The sequence below is a fragment of the Pezoporus wallicus genome, unplaced genomic scaffold (genome assembly GCF_028554395.1).
Source record: "Pezoporus wallicus isolate ANWC-B61680 ecotype Strahan unplaced genomic scaffold, APGP_CSIRO_Pwel_v1 contig_6275, whole genome shotgun sequence".
In the NCBI taxonomy this organism is placed as follows: domain Eukaryota; kingdom Metazoa; phylum Chordata; class Aves; order Psittaciformes; family Psittacidae; genus Pezoporus; species Pezoporus wallicus.
Genome location: NW_026636901.1, coordinates 2537135 through 2558697, shown reverse-complemented (window position 1 = coordinate 2558697; position 21563 = coordinate 2537135). Strand labels below are relative to the sequence as shown.

The following is a 21563-nucleotide window of genomic DNA, read 5'->3' as shown; positions in this document are numbered from 1 at the left end:
GCGGCAGGCACGGCGCTGCGGGCTGCGCTCCCATTGGTGCACTGCGACCGGCTCCCGCCCGTCGCCCCCTTGGCCGCTTAGGTAGCCGCTCGGTCCGATGCAGTCTCTCGGAGAGGTGAGGTGGGTGCAGGGCTTGTAGGCCGCGCGGAGAGGAGCTTCCTGGGGGACGCGTGTTCACTACCGCGGAGCGCGGCTGCAGAGCTGCGGGAGCCGGTCGGGGAGCTGATAGCTGCCTGCCGTTACTCAGCACAACCGGCACCCATCCCCCCGCTGGCCGGGGCTTGAGCAGCGGCGGTTGGGGAAGCGTGGGGCCGCCGCCTCCCACAGGAGCGCCAGGTGCAGGTACGGGCTGTGCCCCCTCCTCCCACCTCCGGCAGCAGCGGCACCAGGACCGGGGTCTGCGCGGATTGGCACCTTGCCGTAAAGGGGTGGTGGGGAACAACCAGCGGGGGCCCAGCTCGGCGCTGGTGGTGGTGTTGCGGTTCGAGGATCCGCTCCCGAGGTGTGGCGGCGAGCCGGCCCCTCGGCAGGTCCGGCCGCTTCTCTGCTCTCCTCTCCTGTTCGCAGTACTTCGCCGCTGTCTGAGGCAGGCGTGCGGCGGCTCCCCTGTGGAGCTGTGGCATGGGGCAGGAGGAAGGGCCGCGGTAGTCAACGGCTTCTCCTCAGGGAGGGAGGCAGGCGGCGGTACGGGTCTCGGGCCCGAACCGGACGTGGGGGTTGGGCCTTGGGGCAGGCTCGGGGGCCTCTGCCCTGCCGGCCTCGGTGCTCCCAGCGAGGGGGTGTCGCCTGCTCAGAGGGTCCGGGGTGAGCGGCCTGACCCGGGGCTCCCGGCTCCGTGGTATTGCCGTGGCCGCCTTTGTTGGGGAAACAGGCGCTGACTTCTTAAACGCATGTTAAATACTGGCGTTTAGCGGGTTTAAATAGTGCCTCCTCGTAAGCGATGTTGACTTCTGCAGAGTTCTTAGATACAGACACCTGAAAAGTTCATTTAGTTTTTACGAGCCCGATTTAATGTATTTCTTCAGCTTCTGCTGTTTGAGGTGGGAGTGGCGCTGGCCTTAAAATTGCTCTGTGGTATTACTATTTTAAAAGTTTAAAGTATTTGGCCAGAAGGTAACTAGAAGAATACACGACTGGAGAAAGCAAAATAGTAGCATATGAACAGAGGCTTTAAAAGCATAGCTGCTTCTTAGTGATTGACCGGCTGGTGCAGTGAAGCACCAGATTGATGTGTTTGAAATACAAGAGGGGGCTTCAACGCCCGTCAGGCTACAGATGGCTTTAGCAGAGAAGTTCCATGGTGCAGAGTCTTGCTTGGAGGATGCAGAACATTATGTAATCTGACTTAATCACACAGCTGTCTGGCTGGGCTCTTTAGAGGGTTGGCTTGTTCTTTAAGTGAGAAGGAATGGCTAGATTTTTCATGTGTTTGCTGTATTCCCTTTCACTTCTCAACTTTGCCATTAGGTTTTGGGTATACAAAGTAAGCAGGAGGTCTCTATATATGCAAGTTAAACTTTATAATATTGCTAGAATTTATAAGCATAGTAAAGCAGTTTATTTGTTTAAAAGCAGACTAGCCAAAATGAAGGTTTGAACCTATCAGACTTCTCTGGTTTTATGTAGGTCGCTTTGCTCTTTGAAAACTGCCTCAAAAAGTTGCTTCACCATATTTCTTGGTATGGCTTTTTCGTTATTGAATAGATGTCCTTTGTGTTCTTTTCCAGACTTCCTGTGTATTCTTTCTTAATAATTACTTTAATCCTTTTATGTAATACTTAATCAGACACTGATTTTTATCTTTGTTTCCCCCCACTAAATATTCTGTTACTTTTGCTGTTGAAGTAGTTGGAGGATATTCATACCCTTCTGTTCCATTTTTAGTGTAATGCAGGTGTTGAAATAAATATGGGTACTTCAGTAACGGCTTGAACTCAAGTTTTCATTTCTTTGTGTTCAGTGAAAGGGTGAGTGTCTTTTATTCTTTAGTTTCTTAATTCAGCAGTATATAATGAAACATTATGATTAAAACCCAAAACAAAACCAACAAAAAAAGAACAAAACCAAACGAAAAACCCCAACAATTTGAATACTGTGCTTTTGTTACAGTTAGAGCACCACTAAAATTTACAAACCAGGAGCTATATTTACAAGTCTGACTTTGCTCTTTTGAATAGTTCCTATGAAATAAGTAATTTAATTTCGATTTACAATTAGAATAATTTATATTTAATGTAAATACAAGATTTCTAGATAAATGTTTTCAAGGGCTGGCTTTTGAGGCTAATACATAGTGAAGTACTTGAAGATGTGAATAGTGGGAGCCACTTTCTTGTTGTGATTTGCAGAAGGAGGAAGACAGGAATAATTGCTTACATGAAAGAGCTACATTTGTGTTATCCTAAGAATCACAAAATAAATATTTGAGGTGTTCATTCAGGTTATATAGACTTCCCCCTCTTCTGTCAGCCTTAATGAAAAGGTTAATTGCTGAAGAATGAATTGAAATTACTGCCTGTGGATGCATTTATCATTTTCTATGTTACTTTTTTATTCACAAGAGAGTTAGAGATAAATTTGATAAAGTAATCTGGCCTTCCTTTTAAAAGCTATCCCAGAGTGGGTGGGTGATAACACTTGCGTTCTGTTTTATTTTTTAGCTTTTCTTTGTGTAATAGTAGAAGTTTCACTTTTCCACAGTTTCTTCCAGAGAATTTTCCCATTTAAAATTAAAGTACATTTTCCATAGAAATTAAAGGATAGATGTATATATTATATATTATTTTTGTGTGTATGTGTGTTTTGGTGTTTTTCATTTTTGGGGTTGTTTTGTTTGTTTATTTGTTTTTTTGTTACCAATTTTGCCAGCATTAGGAACTGTGTTTGCAATGCAAAACAGCGCTGGCTGCTTTATTAGTACTGAAATGATAAATAGAAGGTGAAATAGTTATGTTGTTGGGATGTGTTGATCTCTGTGATGCTACTGTAATGAGCACAGAGATTTACATCGTACATGCTCAGAAGGTGTTGAGACTATAACTTAAGTATTCACAAGATATCTTAGGCAAATTTAAAGTTACTCCTCTGTACTTGTGGAACTGTATCATTAAGGTAATTTGTGGTCAGTATTGTTTTTGCCAGGCTTCAGTAGGAGTCCAGCTAAATCAAGCCCATTTGTTATTAGAGTGCTTTTTAATGCAATTCACTTTATGATACCTTGCTCACTTTCCATAAGTTATATTTTGGACTAAATAAAATAATCAATCTCTTAAGACTGTTGATCGCCAGAACTTTTACCAAGATTAGGTGATGCTAAATGAAGAGGGTTTTGTGACTTTTTACTGGAATAATTTTTGGCAGGATGAATCGTTAGCAAATCATGGTATGTTTTTTTCTAACATTAAGAACATTAAAAAAAAAACAACACTTTTGGGGGTAACATTCATTTTAATCCCTCATTGAACAGTATACTTTTTGAGGAAAGATTATGCCTGTTTAGTTGAAGTGAAATTATGACATCTGGTGGATAACTACTACGCTGAAATGCTGATTCAGTTGAGCTTTTAAACGGTGATACCTGAATTACTGTATACACTTTGGGGACTCTCGCATCCTGGTTCCATTACCGATCTGGAGGTTAAGAACACACTCGTGTGAATTCAGTGAATGACAAACCAGCTCCAGCATAATGGAAACATTGTTTGCGTTTAGTTGAAGATATTCTCCTGAGGAAGTTCAATAGGTGTTTTGTGTCAGACTTGTTCAATTAACGATACTAGAGATCTGCTGTTTTTCTTGGGTCTTCTGAGAGAAGAAAGTAGCAAGTATTTGTTTTAAAGAAACGGGATGTTGCTAGCTGTGATTTAGATGGAGAATGACTCTGGAATCAGGATCTGCAATTTCAGTAGACAGTTTCCACTGAATTAAATGGACATTATGTGAAGTCTGCATTACTGTGTAGCATAGGGAAGAAATAATACTTAAGTCATGGTCTTCAGCATAAGTCATTTGCCACATGTGGCAACAGCCCATTTTTAGCATATTTAAGCTATCCTGGGGGCACAGTACCACCTCAGCTGATTAACTGTGGTTACTGCAGTACTGCCCTGTGTGTGAATTCCACAGGCCAGTTTCCAGTCTTCTGAAATTACTTTGACAAATAGCAAACAATTTCTCAGATAATGTTTGTAGTGTTACTGGGTTGTTTATAGTTATAAATAATGCAAACTCCTGTTTTAGTTTTAGTTTTTTCTGACAAGTGGATCGGGAAGCAAGTGAGAAATCCTGCAGCTATTGTTATATGCTGGAATAGAACGCAATCTGTTGTTCCTGGGCAGAACAGGCTATTTATACCTCACTTCTGGAGGTACATATTTTTCCAAATTGTTTGCATAAAATAATATTCCCCCTCTTCCCCTCAAATAAATTGTAGTATCTAGCTTTAGCCTTCAGCTTTTCTGAAAGGTGGGAAATTTACTTGGAACAGATGGGTTTAATCGTTTCTGATAGAAATAGAAGTGTGGTTGAATAGTAGGTCTTGCAGAAAAAGCCTGTTGAGGCATCAAAGCAGTTTTTATGTGAATGTGAACTTTCTTAGTAGAGGTGAAAGAAGTGTCTCCTTTGGTGCCCACAGCTGTAAGAGAAATAAAGAAGGAAAAATAGATTGTTTCCTGTGCATAAGGTAGACCAAGCCTTTTGTCAATCCTTAGACCTCTTCCACTTGTCCTGACTTGTACATTAAAATTAAACTTGAATCTCGCCTGAAAGGGATCAGGTGAGCTATTTCAAATTTGAATAACTACTTGTGATGATTACATAAATACATGAGGTTGTTGTTTCTTTAGCTGGCAGAAATATGGTCATTTAGGTCTTAATTTAAGAGATCATCTTTTTATGGGAGGCGATCAGTACACCCTTCCTGCCATCTCTAAATTGGTAGTGTTGGTGACCCGTAACTAAGGGTCTGTGATTTTTCCCTCTGTTTTGAAGAAAACTGGAGACTTTGGGTGAAAGCACTTGGCTGTAGTAGCCTTTGCAAAAAAAAAATGGGTTTGTGCCCTACAAAAAGGAGTAGTATTCCAAGAATGCTTATGCTGTTTATCAGATTGTCTTGTTTACTACTTTACAAGTATACTCTGTGTAGCTCTGTATGCAGTATGCATTCAGACTCTACCAGAAGGAAGAGATCATTCACATGTCCAAAATACAGAGTTGATCTGTAATCTATATTCAGCAATTCTTACAGCAGTGTTCTTGAGGCTTTTCTATGAAGAAATTTGTACAGGCATGAAAAATGTGCAAGTTGGAGGACAAACTGAAATATGATCTAAATACCATCAAGCATTATACTCAGCAGTAAGATTTTGTTATTGGGTTACCAAAGTATACCTGAAAAAAACATGGGACTGTGGACATAAGAAATCAGCTTATGTAGTTCCCATTTGTAAACTTGTATCTAGCATTCAAAGCTTATACATGAAACTGTTTCTGTTTGCAGTGACCTGGCAAAAACTGAGCTTGAGACCTGTGGATAGACCTGGAATGGAAAAGTTAAAATTGAGATGAAGTGTCAGATGCCTTAACACTAGAAAAGTAGTGTAAATACCTGTCTTAGGTGTGCTGGTTTCCAGCATGGCTCTTGGCAGATTCTACCACTCTTCCTACCCCTGAGAAAAAGTACTGTCTCAACAAAGAATTTCCTTCCTCCTTCCCTCCCCTCTTCTTCCTGCTGTAAATTAAGAGGACACAATGTCTGCTTTTTGGGGCGAGTGTATCTTGTATACCTAGCTTGTTTTAGGTATATGTATGTTTACGTTTTCTTTTTCTCCTCTCCCTCTGTTAGCCAATGCTTTGAACTGGCAGTATAGGTTGTAATGCTTTGACAAATACCTGTAATAGAGCATTTGGTTTGGGATGGTATTGTTAAAGCATGGAATAAAAATAGTCATGTTATTAATATAATCTGAATTCCTAAGTGCAATATGGGAAACCTTAGCTAATAATTTCTTTGAAGGGTTTGGAAACATTTATGTCAGCCAGTATGTGCAGCAAGGAGGAGGTTATGGGTGGATTTTAGTGTAGTGAGGGTCTATAGTGTTTGCTAAGCCAGTAGAAGCATCTTGTTTTGTCTTCTGAGTTTTGGCTTTCATGCACCTTTCATATTTATGATACTGCTTACAGGAGCTTATAAGTCATGATTGCACTACATTCTCTGTATTTAGGAAATGCTGTAGTGTTTTTTGGCTGCAGAAACCTGTATAGCCATAGTATGCTGCAAACACTCCAAAATATTTTTATTGTTCTTTATAAGATACATATTTGTCAAGGGAAGCACATTTCTCTTTATGGCTTTAAGATTAGGAACTTCATTTCCTCCAAAGAAACTCTGAAATTTAAGCTTGTTCTCTCCTGGATAATTGTATTTTAGTTTTAATATCTGACAGCTTTTAGAGTTATCACCCTTCTTTAATAATATGCTCATTCTAAAGTAGCTGATGATATAAAAATAAGCTATTGTGTAGAAATTTATATGTATATATTTAAATCTGTGTTTTGTTAAATATTTCCACTAAAATTATGTATTCTGGAGGGGTTATGTTCACATTCTGCATGAGTTTTCTTTTTTTTATATATATAGAATTGTAACTAGAAACTGATACCATTCTCTCTTCCTGTTTCAGCCAAGAAGATGAATAATCTTTCGTTTAGTGAACTGTGTTGCCTGTTCTGTTGTCCACCATGCCCTGGGAAAATTGCCTCCAAACTGGCATTCTTGCCTCCTGATCCTACATACACACTGATGTGTGATGAGAGTGGTAGTCGCTGGACTTTACATCTCTCAGAGCGAGCAGACTGGCAATATTCTTCTAGAGAAAAAGATGCCATTGAGTGCTTCATGACTAGAACAAGTAAAGGTAACAGGATTGCCTGTATGTTTGTGCGTTGCTCACCTAACGCCAAGTATACCTTGCTCTTCTCACATGGGAATGCTGTTGACCTGGGTCAGATGAGCAGCTTTTACATAGGACTGGGTTCACGAATTAATTGCAACATATTCTCATATGATTATTCTGGATATGGTGCAAGTTCTGGGAAGCCAACAGAGAAGAATCTGTATGCTGACATTGATGCTGCTTGGGTGGCCCTCAGGACAAGGTAAGACATTAGTTGCTATTTTTCTTTTACAGCATGCTCTTCAAATGGTTGTACTTAATCTGCATTTGTAGTTTAAACAGAAATGCTGTATTTTAGGATTAAAGCTGATTGGTAGTGCCTTATGCTGAAGTTGTTGTTAGTACTGTGAAGGATTAGTATATAGTATTGGAATACTAGAAAAATTAAAACTGAATGAAATTTATTAAGGTATGTTTCAGTCTTGACTAGAAGATTATGTGTCACAATTTGGGATCTTCTCAGCTGTAAATATCAAAAGATGAAAAAAACCTGTAATAATCAGTTCCACGCTAACTAAACCACTGTTGTGATGTGGGAGAGGGAGAATGCGTGTTGTTTTTTCAGACAATTCCATCACCTACTGTTTTTTGTAGAGAAGGACTGTGGAAAAGCTGTTATGAGAGAACTTGGTGAAGCTCTGGATTACTGTATAGTGTTCATACCATCTTTGTTCCAGAATTCACACAGCGTTTCTAAAGATAGGTTTCTATATTAAAAAAAAAAGTTTTTTATCTTGGCAAAATACTGCATGGGAGAGGTCATAATTGAGCCATGTAAATACATTATAGTGGGAATAAAATCCAGGTATTTTAATTGGTGGTGTAAGCTGAAATAGGTTAAAACTGGACAAAGAAGAAGGTGTAAATTGGAAGGATATTATTTCATCAATTTCTGGATTCTAAACCTATGGTTTTAGGGAGATAAAATAGTAATATGTAACACTCTGGAGGCATTCTCTCATATGGGTAAGAATCATAGGCACCACATAAATACACTATGAAGTACCCAGTTCTGAAGTTTGAGAGCATTTTTCAGTATGTTTTTTTCCATTTAGAGCAATATTCTTCTTGTGTTACAAATTACAAAGATTTATTTAAAATACTATGCAATAATAAGAATAGATGTTCATCAAAAAAGTCCCATCATATTGTGTATTTAGCACCAAAAAGCTGTGAAAATCTGAATTTAATGTGGAGCAGGATGTTATGGTTTGATCATTATAACTTCAGCATTTTGTTTAATTATATAGTATCAGGGATGTGATGTAGTGCAAGGGCATGCATAAAGACTTTAAATTCTGGAGCTTGGTAGTTGTTGCAGTGAATTTAGAGCTTGATCAATGTAATATTAGCTATTTTCCTATTGCTTTGGAGTGGATTATCACTTTTCAGTGTTTTAAACACACATGTTGTCTTGCAATTTTTTTTTTTTGCATTATGACAAATGTGTGATACCTCTTTGAAGTATCTTTTATTCACATATTAAACTAGGAAGAATACTTATTATCATAAACCTCATACAACCACAGGGGACTGGTGTTCACCCTCATATTCAAAAACATGTACTGTATTGTTAGATTAGGTTTAGGCATATGTTTGAATGCGGTGGAAAGTTGAGATATAACTAGATCCAGTCTGTAAACCAAGAGCTGCAGCAGGTGCATGAGTGACCATGGTTTGTAGTTGATAGGTGATCTGAAAGATAGCCACTTCTTGAAATACCCAGTAACACTGACCAAAACCATAATACCATTTTGAGCAATGTGGATGATGTTCTGAATTGCTTAAATGTACCAGAAAATTGAAGAGAACTAGATGGTGAGACTTAATTATTTGTTTGTCAGTTTACAGGCTCTTTTTATGAACTAATTTGTAATTATTGTCTCTTCCTCTCCTTAACAAATTTCTGATTGAAAACTTAACAGAAAATGTGATTGCAACTTGAATTCTTGCCTCCATTCTTGAACTGTACATAGTGTACTTTCGCTAATTAAATAAGGTTGTTCATTATAATACCCTGTCTGAACATCCCCTTTGCTGAACAGACATTGTTGTGGGGGAATGACTAAATACCTTCTACATCTGTCTGCTTGTTCCTCTTCACTCAGGAGTGACCTCACCTCACTTCTATTTGCTGCTTTCATAAAAATGTGTCAAAACCTCCTTCAGAAATATATAATTCTGTAGAGTGTATAGAGCTTGGATTGATCTACCCAACTTCTGGATTTTGCAAAGATTAACTGATGTTTTTTTTCCCATGCTTAAAAAGTGATTGGTGTTACTAGTTTCTACTATGGCACTTTCAGCAACTTCCGAATTGGCAGACCTAGTCTTGTCCTTCCATCTGAACGCTGAAGGTACTGAAGTTGTCCCTGCTACATGACTCTGGATATGCTGGCTTACAGAGTTTGGTTACCAGTCTATGCTACTCTCTCGAGCCCTGAGACAGTGTTCAGCTGTGTTTAAATACTTGCTGAATATCTAGACCAGAATGCATCTTTTGAGCATTTGATGCAGCATTGATTCACCTTTCTAGTATAGCCTGTTCTGTCAGTGTTACCCTGGCACCATCTTTAGTGTTTTATAATGCAAGTGTTCTGCAAAAACAAATTTATTCAGTGGCTTGTTTGCAGGACATATATAGGTATACCTGTAACTCCTTTGAAATTCATGTTGATGGGATGAAAGAAGAAAGGGATCATAGACTTTTAAAGTGTACCTCACAGATTGTGATGGGATGAAGAACGGAATGGAGAAATTACCTTTGTGGAACGAAGGTTGATCACAGCCACCCACAGTTCCCTGCATTCCCTGTTCTGCAAAATGGGATCATAGGTCCTAGTCTTAAAAGGTGTTTCTGGGTAACTAAAATGCTGATGAGGACTTCATTGTATAGTCAACACATGTGCTTTTGTTGGACATACGTTAGTGTGTTAAATTTTGTATCTTGAAGGAAAGTCCAGATGGCCATCTGTAAATGGGTACCTGTCCAGTGGAGACTAGGCACCTAGGGTGAAATAGTCTGGAATACTAGTATTGAGGGTGTTAGTGAAATTTGTCCAACGCCACTTTGCTGTAAGGGCATGTGAATATTATAATTCATATAAATTAATATGGAAAGATAACTTGGCAGCAGATGAGAAGAGGTAAATGGCAGATGCAGATTCTGAATTGTAGCCCTATTCTTCACTTGTTTTGAGTATTTTAATAGGAAGCAGTAGCTATCCCTGAGGATGCTGACTGCAAGAAGGCAAGGTGATTCACTGCCATCATGTTTGGGAAAGTTGTGCATCATTGCATATTCATGTGCATCGGACTATATAGAAGCTGCAAGTGAGGACATTCTTTTTCTGACTGTCATAGGTACGAAGTGTTGAAATGCCAGGAGTCATTTTGGTGTACGCCTATTTCCTGCTGTCCTAGTCTCTGAAGGCCTTTGATGACACCCTGGGAAGGGTGGAAAAGTTTAACCAGCCCCAGGCAAATGCAGGGCAGGTGGCACTCCTTCAGAAACTTGAAGACTTGTTGGAGTTACTTAGTGATCAGATTTACCTTTAAGAATCTAAATAATGCTTTTTTTTGTTGTTGTTTAGCATGAACAATAGAATAGTTGAAAAATTGAAAGGTAAATCTCACCATCAGACTGGTGTGTCAAAGTAGACAGAATGTCTGCAGTTTGAACAGTTAAATACTGAAATAAAAAAACTAAATCTGGATGTTAGCTAGAAGTGTGAAAAATATATACCTCCAGAAGTGAGGTAGAAATGACCTGTTCTGTCCAGGAACAACAAATTGCGCTGTTGAAGGGAATTCACAAATTCTGTTGTGAGTCTTTTTTGGTTTTTGGTTTGGTTTGGTTTATTTTTTTTTTTTTAATTCAAAAGTAGGGTGGGAGTTTTTGCTAGAAAATAAGTTACCTTAATTTTGAATAATTGGAGAGAAATCAAGCTTTTGTTTAAATTGAGCTTTTATTTAAATTGATAAAGTAGCTCAATTTGTAGTGAAATCTTGCCATTAAGACAAATGTACCAGCAGCATGGTAAGGTTCAGAAAAGGGCAAACCATCATGAGAGAGGCAGAGGAGGTGCAGTTTCTTTATTCTACCCAAGTGATCAATGGGCTTGCCTCTCATAAGGCATAATTCCTGTTTCTGCTAGCATTGTTTTGTCTTGCATAAAAGAGGAATCTGCATCTGAGTTGAGGAAGAGCTGTATGTTCCCAAATCTTATTATGGCCTGGAATGTTGATAGTTAAAGGTGTGGAGATTGTTCATGCCCTTTGTGTTCTGCAATTTGTAGATGCAATTTTGTGTGTTATGTGCATGATGACAAAAGGTCCTGAAATGTGAGTTGAAAATTCCCTAAGGATGTTCCCCCTTGTTCCAAGAGCCTCAAGCACTGCTGTCAGTTGGCTAAATGTGTTGCACTAGCTTCACAAACAGTAGCCTCTCTGGGGCATCTATAGCTCTTCATTAGCGTGAATCTGAACTATTGAAAATGTACCCTTCTGTCGTTGATTTTTACAGATGCTTTATTATTGTAAAGTGAGCAAGTCTTCTAGATTAACAGCAGTTCAGAAGTAAAAAGATGAATTGCTTTCTGTCTCCCTTAAATATATCAAGGGCAAAACAGCAGGTACTCTTTAAGAGCCTGTAAGGGTAGTATGGTAATTTCGGCTGGCATTTGGCTGTTGAATGTAACTTAAGTTTAAAAAAGACCAAAACAAAAAACCACTTGTTACAACCAGACATTCATTTTTGAAGTTTGCATATTGCAAACTAATAACGTGATGTATATCCAATGAAAGTATATAATATGGTGAATATCCAGTGTAAGTGATGTGTGATGAATATCCAATTAAAGCGTTCAAGGTAAGGTCGGACGGCACTTTGAGCAACCTCATTGGACTAGATCATCTTCCAACCCAAACTGTTCTATGATTCTGTGAAAACAAAAGAGGAGAGAGGGGCTGAGAAGGGTGGACAGCCACTAATGCAATTAAAGTGAAGAAAAGGTCTTGTTAGAAAGACAGAAATATAAAGGAAATGGTGAAAGAGTTTCTGCTGCAGAATGTTGTGAAGTCTGTCACAAAGGAGAAAAAGAAATTTATTTCATTGGTGTTTTCCTGGAGAAGCAGAAAAGATCAGTTTAGTGTGTTTAGGATTTCCTATTTTACAAGAGACCATCTAGGTCTGATCAGCATATGTAGGCTTGCAGAAGAGGATACTGCCTTCATTATTCACCCTATGTTCACTTCGGCCTTGACTATACGGAGTGCTCTGATGCTATAGTTACAACAATCTACTGGCTTGCTCATTCCTTTCACCCACCAATAGCATGTCATTTCTTGCTTGGCCCTTAAGACAGCCAGCACAAAGGAGCAGAAAAGTAGTTGCTCCTATACTCCCAAAAGAGATTAATTTGGTTTCCTAAAAGAGCTGGTGAAGCTCAATGGCAGCATGTGACTGAGGATGCAAACAGGAAAGTGTTTCCCTTCTGTTTGGCAATAGCTTAGTTTCCTAGGGATACTAACCTTTTCCTTTAGCATGATGACAGGGCAGAAGTTTGAGTGTTCAGACATTCTGTGTGGAGGTTGGCAAGTTTATGTCAATGGAGGTACATCTAGTTATATTAAAAATCTGCTTTTCAAATTCCATATGCTTTGCAGGCAGGTAGCCTGTAGGTGCATGAACATAAAGGATGAATGAAGTCTTGGTCAAAAAAGATCTGAAAAGAATTTAAAAGAATTGAAACCTCAGTTGCTGTGGAGAAAAATGTTGTGGGCAGCCTTTAAGCTGCAGAAAATACCTATGTGAATTTTATGCCAGATTCAGTCCAGAATAGCTTGTCCCCGAGGAAGAGCACCTTCCCTGAGAAGGTACATATTTGCACAGGTGCTTTTAAGATCTTTGTACCAAGGTCCTTTCTGGTGATTATGGCTTAAAAAAAAAAACAACAAAAAAACACCCTCATCCCCCCCCAAAAAATACATAAGAAAACCACAGCATACAAATCCCCCCACTATTACAAACAACAAACTGAACTTAACGTCTCTTCTGACACAAGTTATCTAAGATTAGAGTAGACAATAGTGTTTATGTTACCTCTATGATCCACACAATGAGCTTTCAAAGATGTCATCGGTTTTTATAGCATTTGAGCTTTTGTTATCAGAGCAGCTACTAACAGCATATGGCTCTTAAAGAAGAGAATACATGCTGCAAAATATACTTTTAAGTTTTGGTTTAAATTCCTGTGCAATGGCCTGCATCTTGTAAAACTCAATACACAAGGAAATATCAGAGTGATAATTTGCAAGGTTTTTTGAAAACTATGTTATGCTATAACATGCTAAGCAATTTCCATGTTATACTAATGATGCAAATTGTCAGATACTAATGAGTTTTGTTCAGATCCTATAAAAGGGATAGAAAGCCATACTGTACTTTCAGAATGGATAAATGTGATTTGAATTATTTTCAGTTGGGAAATTAAAGGATAGATGCTAGGCTGTTCTTGGGTGTTTCAGAAGAGTTACAGAAATAGCGAAGACCTTACATCAAAGTTTTAATTTATTGTATTTTTGTGTGTTGGAGTTGTGAAGAAAATATTTGTAAATCAGAATGTTGTTTTATTCTCTGAGAACTGTTGTGAGGTAGAGGGCTTGCCTGTAGTTCCCGGCTGCTGATTGAGCTTTAGTGTTTTACATCTCTTGATTATGATCCTAGAAACTTTCTACAAAACACTGATAGTAATTACATCGTCCTAATACATTTATAGAATGTATCTGTATCCGTGCTAATACTTCTACAGCTTCTATGTTTCACTCTAGCAGAGCACAATTTAAATAAATATTTAAGTAGACAATGTTAGCTGTGAACAGTGGATTTTAGCGCAAATTTAGGAAGCTTATTGGGGTGCTCAGTGAGTTCTGCTAGTGATATTTATATTTTAGTAATACTTAAATGTGATTGTTCTTCTTGAAACCTTCCTAGATGTTTAATGTTTGTTACATATCAATGTAACATGCCGGATATATTTTCTGGCTTACTGGAAAATACTTGTGAATTTTTGGGTTTTGTTGGCTGGTAATTTGAATGTGAAACATGTTTTTTTCCTAATGCTCCTGATTTCAAGACTTTTAGACTTCACTGACTTTTAGTGTTTGGTGACCTACACAGCATATAATTAGCTATATTTGTAAGATACTGAACAATATTTCATGATCTCCATCATGAAAAGCACATGTAATAAAGTGGTCCACTTGCCTCAGTGACATATACTTCCTGTAGGGAAACCTTTCCTTCACAGCTGACAAGAGCCACCTCCAGTGATTGAGGATTCATTTCCCTTTTGCAATTGCTATGTCAATTCCCCCTTCTCTAGTGAGTGATCCCAGCTGCTTGGCTTCCTTACCCTTTAGTTTGTGACTGTTGGCCCCATTGTCCCAGCATCAGGATATCCAGGTGATGGTATGCTCACCTATAGGACAGCTGAAATCTTTTCTTATATTCCACAGCTCTGTCAAGGACAGGGAGTGAGAACTTACCTTTTCATCTTCCTCTGTTTCTTGTACTAATTCCTCTTGTTCAGGTGTTGCCCCCTCTGGTTCTGGCATTGAGCCTTCTTCATCTTCCTTCACTACATGAGTTGCATCTCTTCTTGCTTATAGTGGCAATTGATACTGTCATAGATTGGTACTTAGGATCAGCTGCAGTGCCTGCTACTGGTGTTGGGGGGGCTGCTGAGCTTGTTGCTGGGGATGAAATAGCCCTGTTGTCTGTTGCTTTGCCATCAGGTCCAGAGATGCTTTCCCTTTGACGGTACTGGATAGAGTTGAGCAGGGCTCTGTAGGTGTAGGCCAAGCCCCCCAGTACGTTGTAGTTATTTGTCCCGGTCTGGTATTGCCAGGACAACAGCATACCTTGCCTATGTGTTTCACCAGCTTTTCTGGATTTTACATTTGTTCAGTGGTGAAGTTCCAAAGCACTGGAAAGGCCCACACTGGCCTAAGTACTTGCCTATACTGTCCCACACACCCTGCCACTCATGATTGTCCAGCCTTGGGAAGGATCTCCAGGTGGTATTCTTATTTAAGGTTAAACAACTATCTTAAGACCTGAACCTTATTCAACAAAGTGATGGCTCCCAGCAAAAGAAGCAGGCTGGTTTCAAGGGTATTCAAAGAATATTGAAAATCTTTAAAATTCTCAAATGCCATTGTAATCAGCCTGGTGGGGGAGTGGAAGGCACAGGAGGATGTCTCCTCCATAGGATGTCCCTCCGAGTGGGGAAAAAAGAGCTGTAATTCTTAATAATTCCCATTATGTGCTTCTCAAAGTATAGAGATGATGGCAGTGCTGAGAACACATACCAGATAAGTTTCATGATCACTAATTCTATTGTATCACAAGTGATTATCGTAAAGTAAACAAAACAAGAACTTTAGCCTAGGCCCCAAAGCAAAAACACCAAAACAGCAAATACTGGCTTCAAGTAAGGTGTGACATAACAAAACTGTGAGACCAAGCACAACAACTCTGAGAGCAAATGAATCAACATTGTGATGAGTGACTGTTACTCTGAAACAATGAATGCTTATCACAGATACGTTTAGACACACTCTGGTCAGATCTGTCGTTATCTCAACCTTTTGTGCCCCATGTTGGGCAGCACAAAGGACTGTCCTGGTTTAGGCCCATCCAGTAACTCAAAACCATGCAGACGCTCACTCACTCTCCCCTTTTTTCACCGCCCCACGCAGCAGGATGGGAAGGAGAATCAAAACATAAACTCCACAGGCTGAGATAAGAACAGTCTGGTAACTGCTATTACAAGGGAAATAACAGGGGTAGAGAGTATAACACTAAAAAGGGTAAAAAAACAAAACAAAACAAAAACAAACCACAAGCGGTGCGCAATGCTCACGACCTGCTGACCGATACCCAGCCCAACCTAACCAGCGATCGGTCCCTTCAGGGTGACTCCCACCCGCCTTGTATACTAGGCATGATGTGCTGCGATGTGGAATACCCCTTTGGCTAGTTTGGATCAGGTGTCCTGTCTGCTTCCTTCCAGCTTCTCCTCCTCCCTGGCAGAGCACGAGAGACTGAAAAAGTCCTTGATCAGGGTAAGGGCTACTGATCAACAACTAAAGCATTGGTGTGTTACCAGCATTGTTCTCAGATTGAAGCTGAAACACAGCACTGCAGCAGCTACTAGGAAGGAAAAAAAAAAAAGAACGAACAACAAACCAACTGTTACAGCTGAAACCAGGACAATATATTAGATATGACTTGTATAAATGTTAACTAAATATTTCATGACTCTTTTGTTTATCTTGGTTAATTACAGAAAAAAAATAGTGTTTTCATCTTACTAGGAGGCTTTAACTTTAATTTTGTACTGTTTATAGGGCTGTGTTAATTGTGGGTTAGGTGCTAGGTTACATGTCAAATCAACTATGATAAGAAAGAAGCATCTTTGCTACTACATAGAATGTGTACTACTCTGGGCACTATCTGGGCATGATTTAAGTCCCACTAAATTGCTGACCAGTATTAGCAGCTTGCAGGTTTTATTTGGTATTAGAAGAGTAAAGCCAACCAAATTTTTGTATACTTGATTATGCTCTGCTTGATAATAACCATAGAGTTAACAAAGCTCTAATCGGTTTTCTGTTGTAGGTCCACTAGGGTTAGCAGTAAAGGCTTTCAAGAGGAAGCCACAAATGCATTCACAAATCCGCATTTAAAAAAAACAAACAACAAAACAAACCATATTTCAGTATCATTGAGGCATAAGGTAAAAATGTTACTGGAACTACAGAGTAAATAATTGTGTCTTTAAGTCAGGAATGTGCTTGAATATACCTGCTTGTTCTTCTACCAGCTCCTGTTTCATAGTTTGTCACCTTCAGGAAATATTAATCTTCAGAAATGCTTATTTTGCATAATTGTGTAGTTGCAGTTTTGTCTGTTTCAATTTATATGACACTTTGGTTAACATTTTTAAATTTCTAGGTACGGAATCCGCCCTGAAAATGTGATTATATATGGCCAGAGTATAGGAACAGTACCATCTGTGGATCTTGCTGCTAGGTATGAAAGTGCTGCTGTAATTCTTCATTCTCCATTGACCTCAGGAATGCGAGTAGCTTTTCCTGATACGAAGAAGACCTATTGCTTTGATGCATTCCCAAAGTAAGTTTTAGGATTTTTTTTTTAAATTTATTCTGTATGCATCCTTATTATAGAAGTTTTAGACTAAGAAATTAGTAATATGGCAAATTCTATGAAATTTTTTTTCGGAGGTTTAAAAAACCATTGAAGGAAAGAGTGAATAACATCAATGAAGAACATTTGATTTAAAGGAGTTTACAGAACTTTGTAATCCAGGTTTTTCACATCTCTAATAATTTCAGTGGGTATCTGTTAAAGAAGTGTTTAGTTCCTATATAACCCCTAATACCATTAAATGTAACAAAGCAGTTTTAGTCAAGTGTATTATTAATCTTGGTAACTATGAACAGTCTTTTGCATGTTTCTATAAGCAGCAAAGACTCAAAAGCTATCTAGACCTTAACTGAAGAAAATTCCTGTTATGTGTTTCAGAACTAATGCCACTACTGGCCATTACAAAGTTGTATGCTTGACTCAAACAACTACTTGTATTTTTAAGCATCTAACTTCAAAGACATTTTTCCCCATAAGTGGTCAAACTTTAAGTGCTAAGATTTTTTCACTTCTGACAAGCGCTTTTTTACTGGAAGACTCTGAACTAATGTTTTCATCAGTCCTGTGGCTTTTTTTGTTTTTAATGTAACATGGTAACAAATATCCCTTCTAGATGGATTGCTCTGTTATTCAATCCTAATAGTTTCCAGTAGTGTTTTTCCTTTCTGTGTGGCTTTACACGTGCTTCTGTAGTGGCTTCCAGGGTGTTGTTAAGATCTAATCTTCTAATGATTTAAACAACTTCAGAATTAAATTGTTAAAACTACAGTGTGTAATTGAAAAGTTAAGTCAACCATCTGGTCCTTCAAAAAGATCTAATAAAGCTCACTGTGTTCATAGATGTAATCTTTTTCTTACAGCATTGATAAAATTTCTAAAATAACATCTCCTGTGCTAATAATCCATGGGACTGAAGATGAAGTAATTGACTTTTCACATGGCCTAGCATTGTTTGAGCGTTGCCAGAGACCTGTAGAACCACTGTGGGTAGAAGGAGCAGGCCATAATGACGTGGAACTCTATGGACAGTACCTTGAAAGATTAAAACAGTTTGTGTCACATGAACTGGTGAACTTATAATTTTCTTTGTAGATTTACATGCTTTTTCATTTCATTGCAGAACTGCATGCCTTAATAAATATATAACATAAAACCTGAAGGTTGTGTTTTCAAATCATCTTGGTTGCCTTCATTAAATGTACAGGTAATGATTTGTCAACATAATTAATGAAGGTTTTAATGCCAGTACTATAAACTGGAATTACATGATCATGGAGTCAAGCTTGGCAGTTCATGTTACTGTGTGAGGTTTTGTCTTCTTAGATGTACAAAAAAAAAAAAATCGCAAGGAGTACTGTATGAAATTTTAATTATAGAAATCAGATGCTGTAAAGGTGTTGCCAAATGCTTTAGCATATCAAAACCAAGTTTAAAAATATTTTTTAAACATCTCAAAATGTACTGTGACTTTACTGTGTTGCACAGGTGTAAATTAAAAACCAGACTTCTAAGCAGTTGTTCTATAAAAATGTAATAACCATGGAATTTAAGCAAATACTTATGTATGTAATAAGAATAGAGAGTCACTGGGGATAACCAATGCCCTGTTATAGGGGAGGTGGTCAAAATAGCTCTCTCTTTCCATATTTTTATCTTTTGTGCTTAGTTGTACTTTAGTTGTTTTGTTCTTGTATTGTCCCTTACCTTTCACATTAAACAGATTTACCTACTCATCTTCTCAGCAGTCCTAATCTTGCCAAAATAATGCTGCAAGTTATCATTGTTGTAATGCAAATATCATTCACATGACGGCTACTGAGGTCACTGAGTACTTTGAAACCAGTAAGACTTTTAGAACCTGGAAGTCTTTGTGGACCTTGTAGTTTTAAACATTGTTTGTGTAGAGGTGCAATATTTCATTATAAAGAACCTGGATGCTTATCCAACTTTGTAATAAACAATTTGCTAATATGCAGTTGTCTGATCAAGCTTACTTTTGGATATTCAGTGTAAAAGCTTATTGTTTTCTGAGTGTTGTATGGAAACTTTTACTAATTGGCTGGGTGGAGGGCAAGAAGATAATGTTGACTTTTTTCTATTAACATAGTAAAATAAACAACTAACTTTGTAAGTTGCCTTTCCCTTGAATGCATTTTACGTGAATAAAACTATGAAAAAGAAACTTAGTTATATGTAGCTGATTTGTAAACAAAATAATATTCCAACAATACACTGTGCTTCTGATTTCAAGGCCTTATGTAGTTTAATTGTTCTGCTTGGTTTTTGTGATTGCAACTATTGTATACTTAAATGTAACTTCAAGTATTGTGAAAATTTTGGATAAGATGTGTTGGTTAACAGTAAACAATATTACACACTTGCTGTTTTCCTCTTTAATTTTTTTTTGAGTGTAAGAAATAGCAACAGTTGCTTGCAATATCAAAAATAATAAGCAACTTCCCCATTTAGTCTAGGAAATCTGAGAACTAAAGCAGAAACCCATTGTTACAAACTGTTGGCACATTTCTTTATCAGCAGCTGCTATTGTGATCACCCTCCCATCCCCATGCCTCTTCATGCTATTTTCTGCTCTTCAGCATACAGTTTTTCTGCTGCAGAACTACTCATAAATGTTCCTCTGTAATGAATTCAAATTTAGCTTTATTTGAATTCACCAGTGACTTTGTCCTGTGTCCTTTGGTTTGTTAATTGAATGGAAAGAAATTTTAATTTGTTCTAAAGCAACAGCGTTCTTGCTAGTCTTTTCTGATCATGTATGCTTCAGTGTGTTCTGAAGTTCAGAGTAGTATTCAGGCTGTTATTAGACTTAAACATTTTCATCCTAATCCAAGATTTTACAGTTAGAGTGCTTAAACAGATATGTAACTTGGCTTTATTACATCATACCTTATACACAGAACTGCAAGGGTAAGTGATCCAGATTGGCTGATAGTACTGCAAATTGTAGGCAAATGATCTAGTGTCATCACAAGAACTATTCCATTGTGCTAGCAAATATTATGGCACTCTGCAGTTGAAAAGAGAGAAAAGATGGCATAGCAGTTTTACTGCTTTTGTTTCTGTGTTTTGTTGAAGCAGAACAAAAGGCCTGACTCACACTTTTTTTAATTCAGTGATGCAGCTGTTCTGGACTATGGTGCTGGGTAGAGCTTCAGGTCTCTTTGGGCCCACTTCTGCTTGGTTAATTCTTGCCAGTTTGATCTGATTTTTATTTTATACCTAGATTTTTTTCATCTGAGTTGTTTATTGAAGGAATTAAAGTTGGGGTTTTTTAGGCACAGCCTAGTTTGTATTGAGAATCGTATTATGGCAATAAACTTGTTAGCAACATAAAGTGATTCTGAGCTGTTGCAGCTAGGAGGAAAACACTTGGCATCATGATTGTCTTGTTAAACCATAGTTTTGCTGGAATTGACAGTGGGCTGTTGTTTTAAGTTATAAATGCAATTGTCTCATGATAAATAGATAAATAATAGTTTATTCAGCATTCATTAACAAGACAATGTCTGTATTTTAGGGAAAAAGAAAAGAGTATTTTTGTGAACCACAGTCTTTTTTTCTTTTTTTTTTTTTTTCTCGGAGACAAATATTTGACAGTAAACTTGTCTTTGTTAGTTCTAGAAAGCTTGGCAAAACAACTTCAAAACCAGCTTCATTTATTGTAAAATATGAGATTAGCTTCTAAAGGTGGGGTATTTTTGGGCATGTTTTGCTGTCTCACATTCCCAACTACACATAAAAAAAAATAATTAAAAAACCTCCCCTATTTACAGTCTGCTTCTGGCAGCAAAGAATTCCAGTGAATATTCAGTTAGCTGCTCGTAATATTATCTGCACTAATTATTTATTAGAGGGGGAAAAAGAAATCAAATATTTACTTTTGGGCTCTTTAATTGAATGACATTGTTCACAGCTAGCTACTTGGTACCTTTCACTATAGAATATTCTAAGTTGTACAGATACACATTTTTCTTGTTATATTGTAGGCATTGTTAATATCTTAAAGCTGAAAATAAGGGAAGTTGTGTTTGACAACCTGAGGAAAAAGCATCCTGTGTAAGGAGGAGCTGATTGCTTGAAGTCAGCTTTGCAGAAAAGCTGATTCCCACCATAGCTGGGGACTGGTGAGCAACACCAAGCCAACCATGAGCCGGCAGTGCCCCCTTACACCAAAGACGACAACATCCTGGGATGCATTAGCCAGACACTTGCCAGCAGTTTAAGGGAGGTGATCCTTTGCTCCTCACTGTGGGTGAAGACATGGAGTGGTGGGCTAAGTTCTGTGCCTCCCCAGTTTGAGGAGGATATGATGTACCGGAGCAAACCCACTGCAGGGTCACAGCTATGACTGAAAG

General features: G+C 38.3%; 1 protein-coding gene across 5 annotated transcripts; it reads left to right on the top strand.

The window, feature by feature from the left end:
• The first annotated feature begins 2 nt into the window (after positions 1-2).
• ABHD17B (abhydrolase domain containing 17B, depalmitoylase) lies at positions 3-19567 on the top strand. Of its 5 annotated transcripts, none has more exons than XM_057402187.1 (5): positions 17-115; positions 1885-1967; positions 6681-7155; positions 16975-17154; positions 18048-19567. In XM_057402187.1, exons 3-5 carry the CDS (start codon positions 6689-6691, stop codon positions 18265-18267), a joined length of 867 nt encoding a protein of 288 aa, XP_057258170.1. In that variant the 5' UTR covers positions 17-115; positions 1885-1967; positions 6681-6688; the 3' UTR covers positions 18268-19567. The 5 variants fall into 5 exon arrangements, with proteins under 5 accessions (XP_057258168.1, XP_057258170.1, XP_057258167.1 ...); XM_057402184.1 differs by lacking the exon at positions 17-115 and adding an exon at positions 166-342; XM_057402185.1 differs by lacking the exon at positions 1885-1967 and having other exon boundaries at positions 3-115.
• The last annotated feature ends 1996 nt before the right edge of the window (positions 19568-21563 follow it).

What these genes read in the sequence shown, in the direction of transcription:
- ABHD17B (XM_057402185.1), top strand. Translation starts at nt 6,689, where the DNA reads ATGAATAATCTTTCGTTTAGTGAACTGTGTTGCCTGTTCTGTTGTCCA. An exon ending in TGGGTGGCCCTCAGGACAAG is followed by an intron (nt 7,156 to 16,974) that starts GTAAGACATTAG and finishes TTAAATTTCTAG; the next exon opens with GTACGGAATCCGCCCTGAAA. An exon ending in TGCTTTGATGCATTCCCAAA is followed by an intron (nt 17,155 to 18,047) that starts GTAAGTTTTAGG and finishes TTTTTCTTACAG; the next exon opens with CATTGATAAAATTTCTAAAA.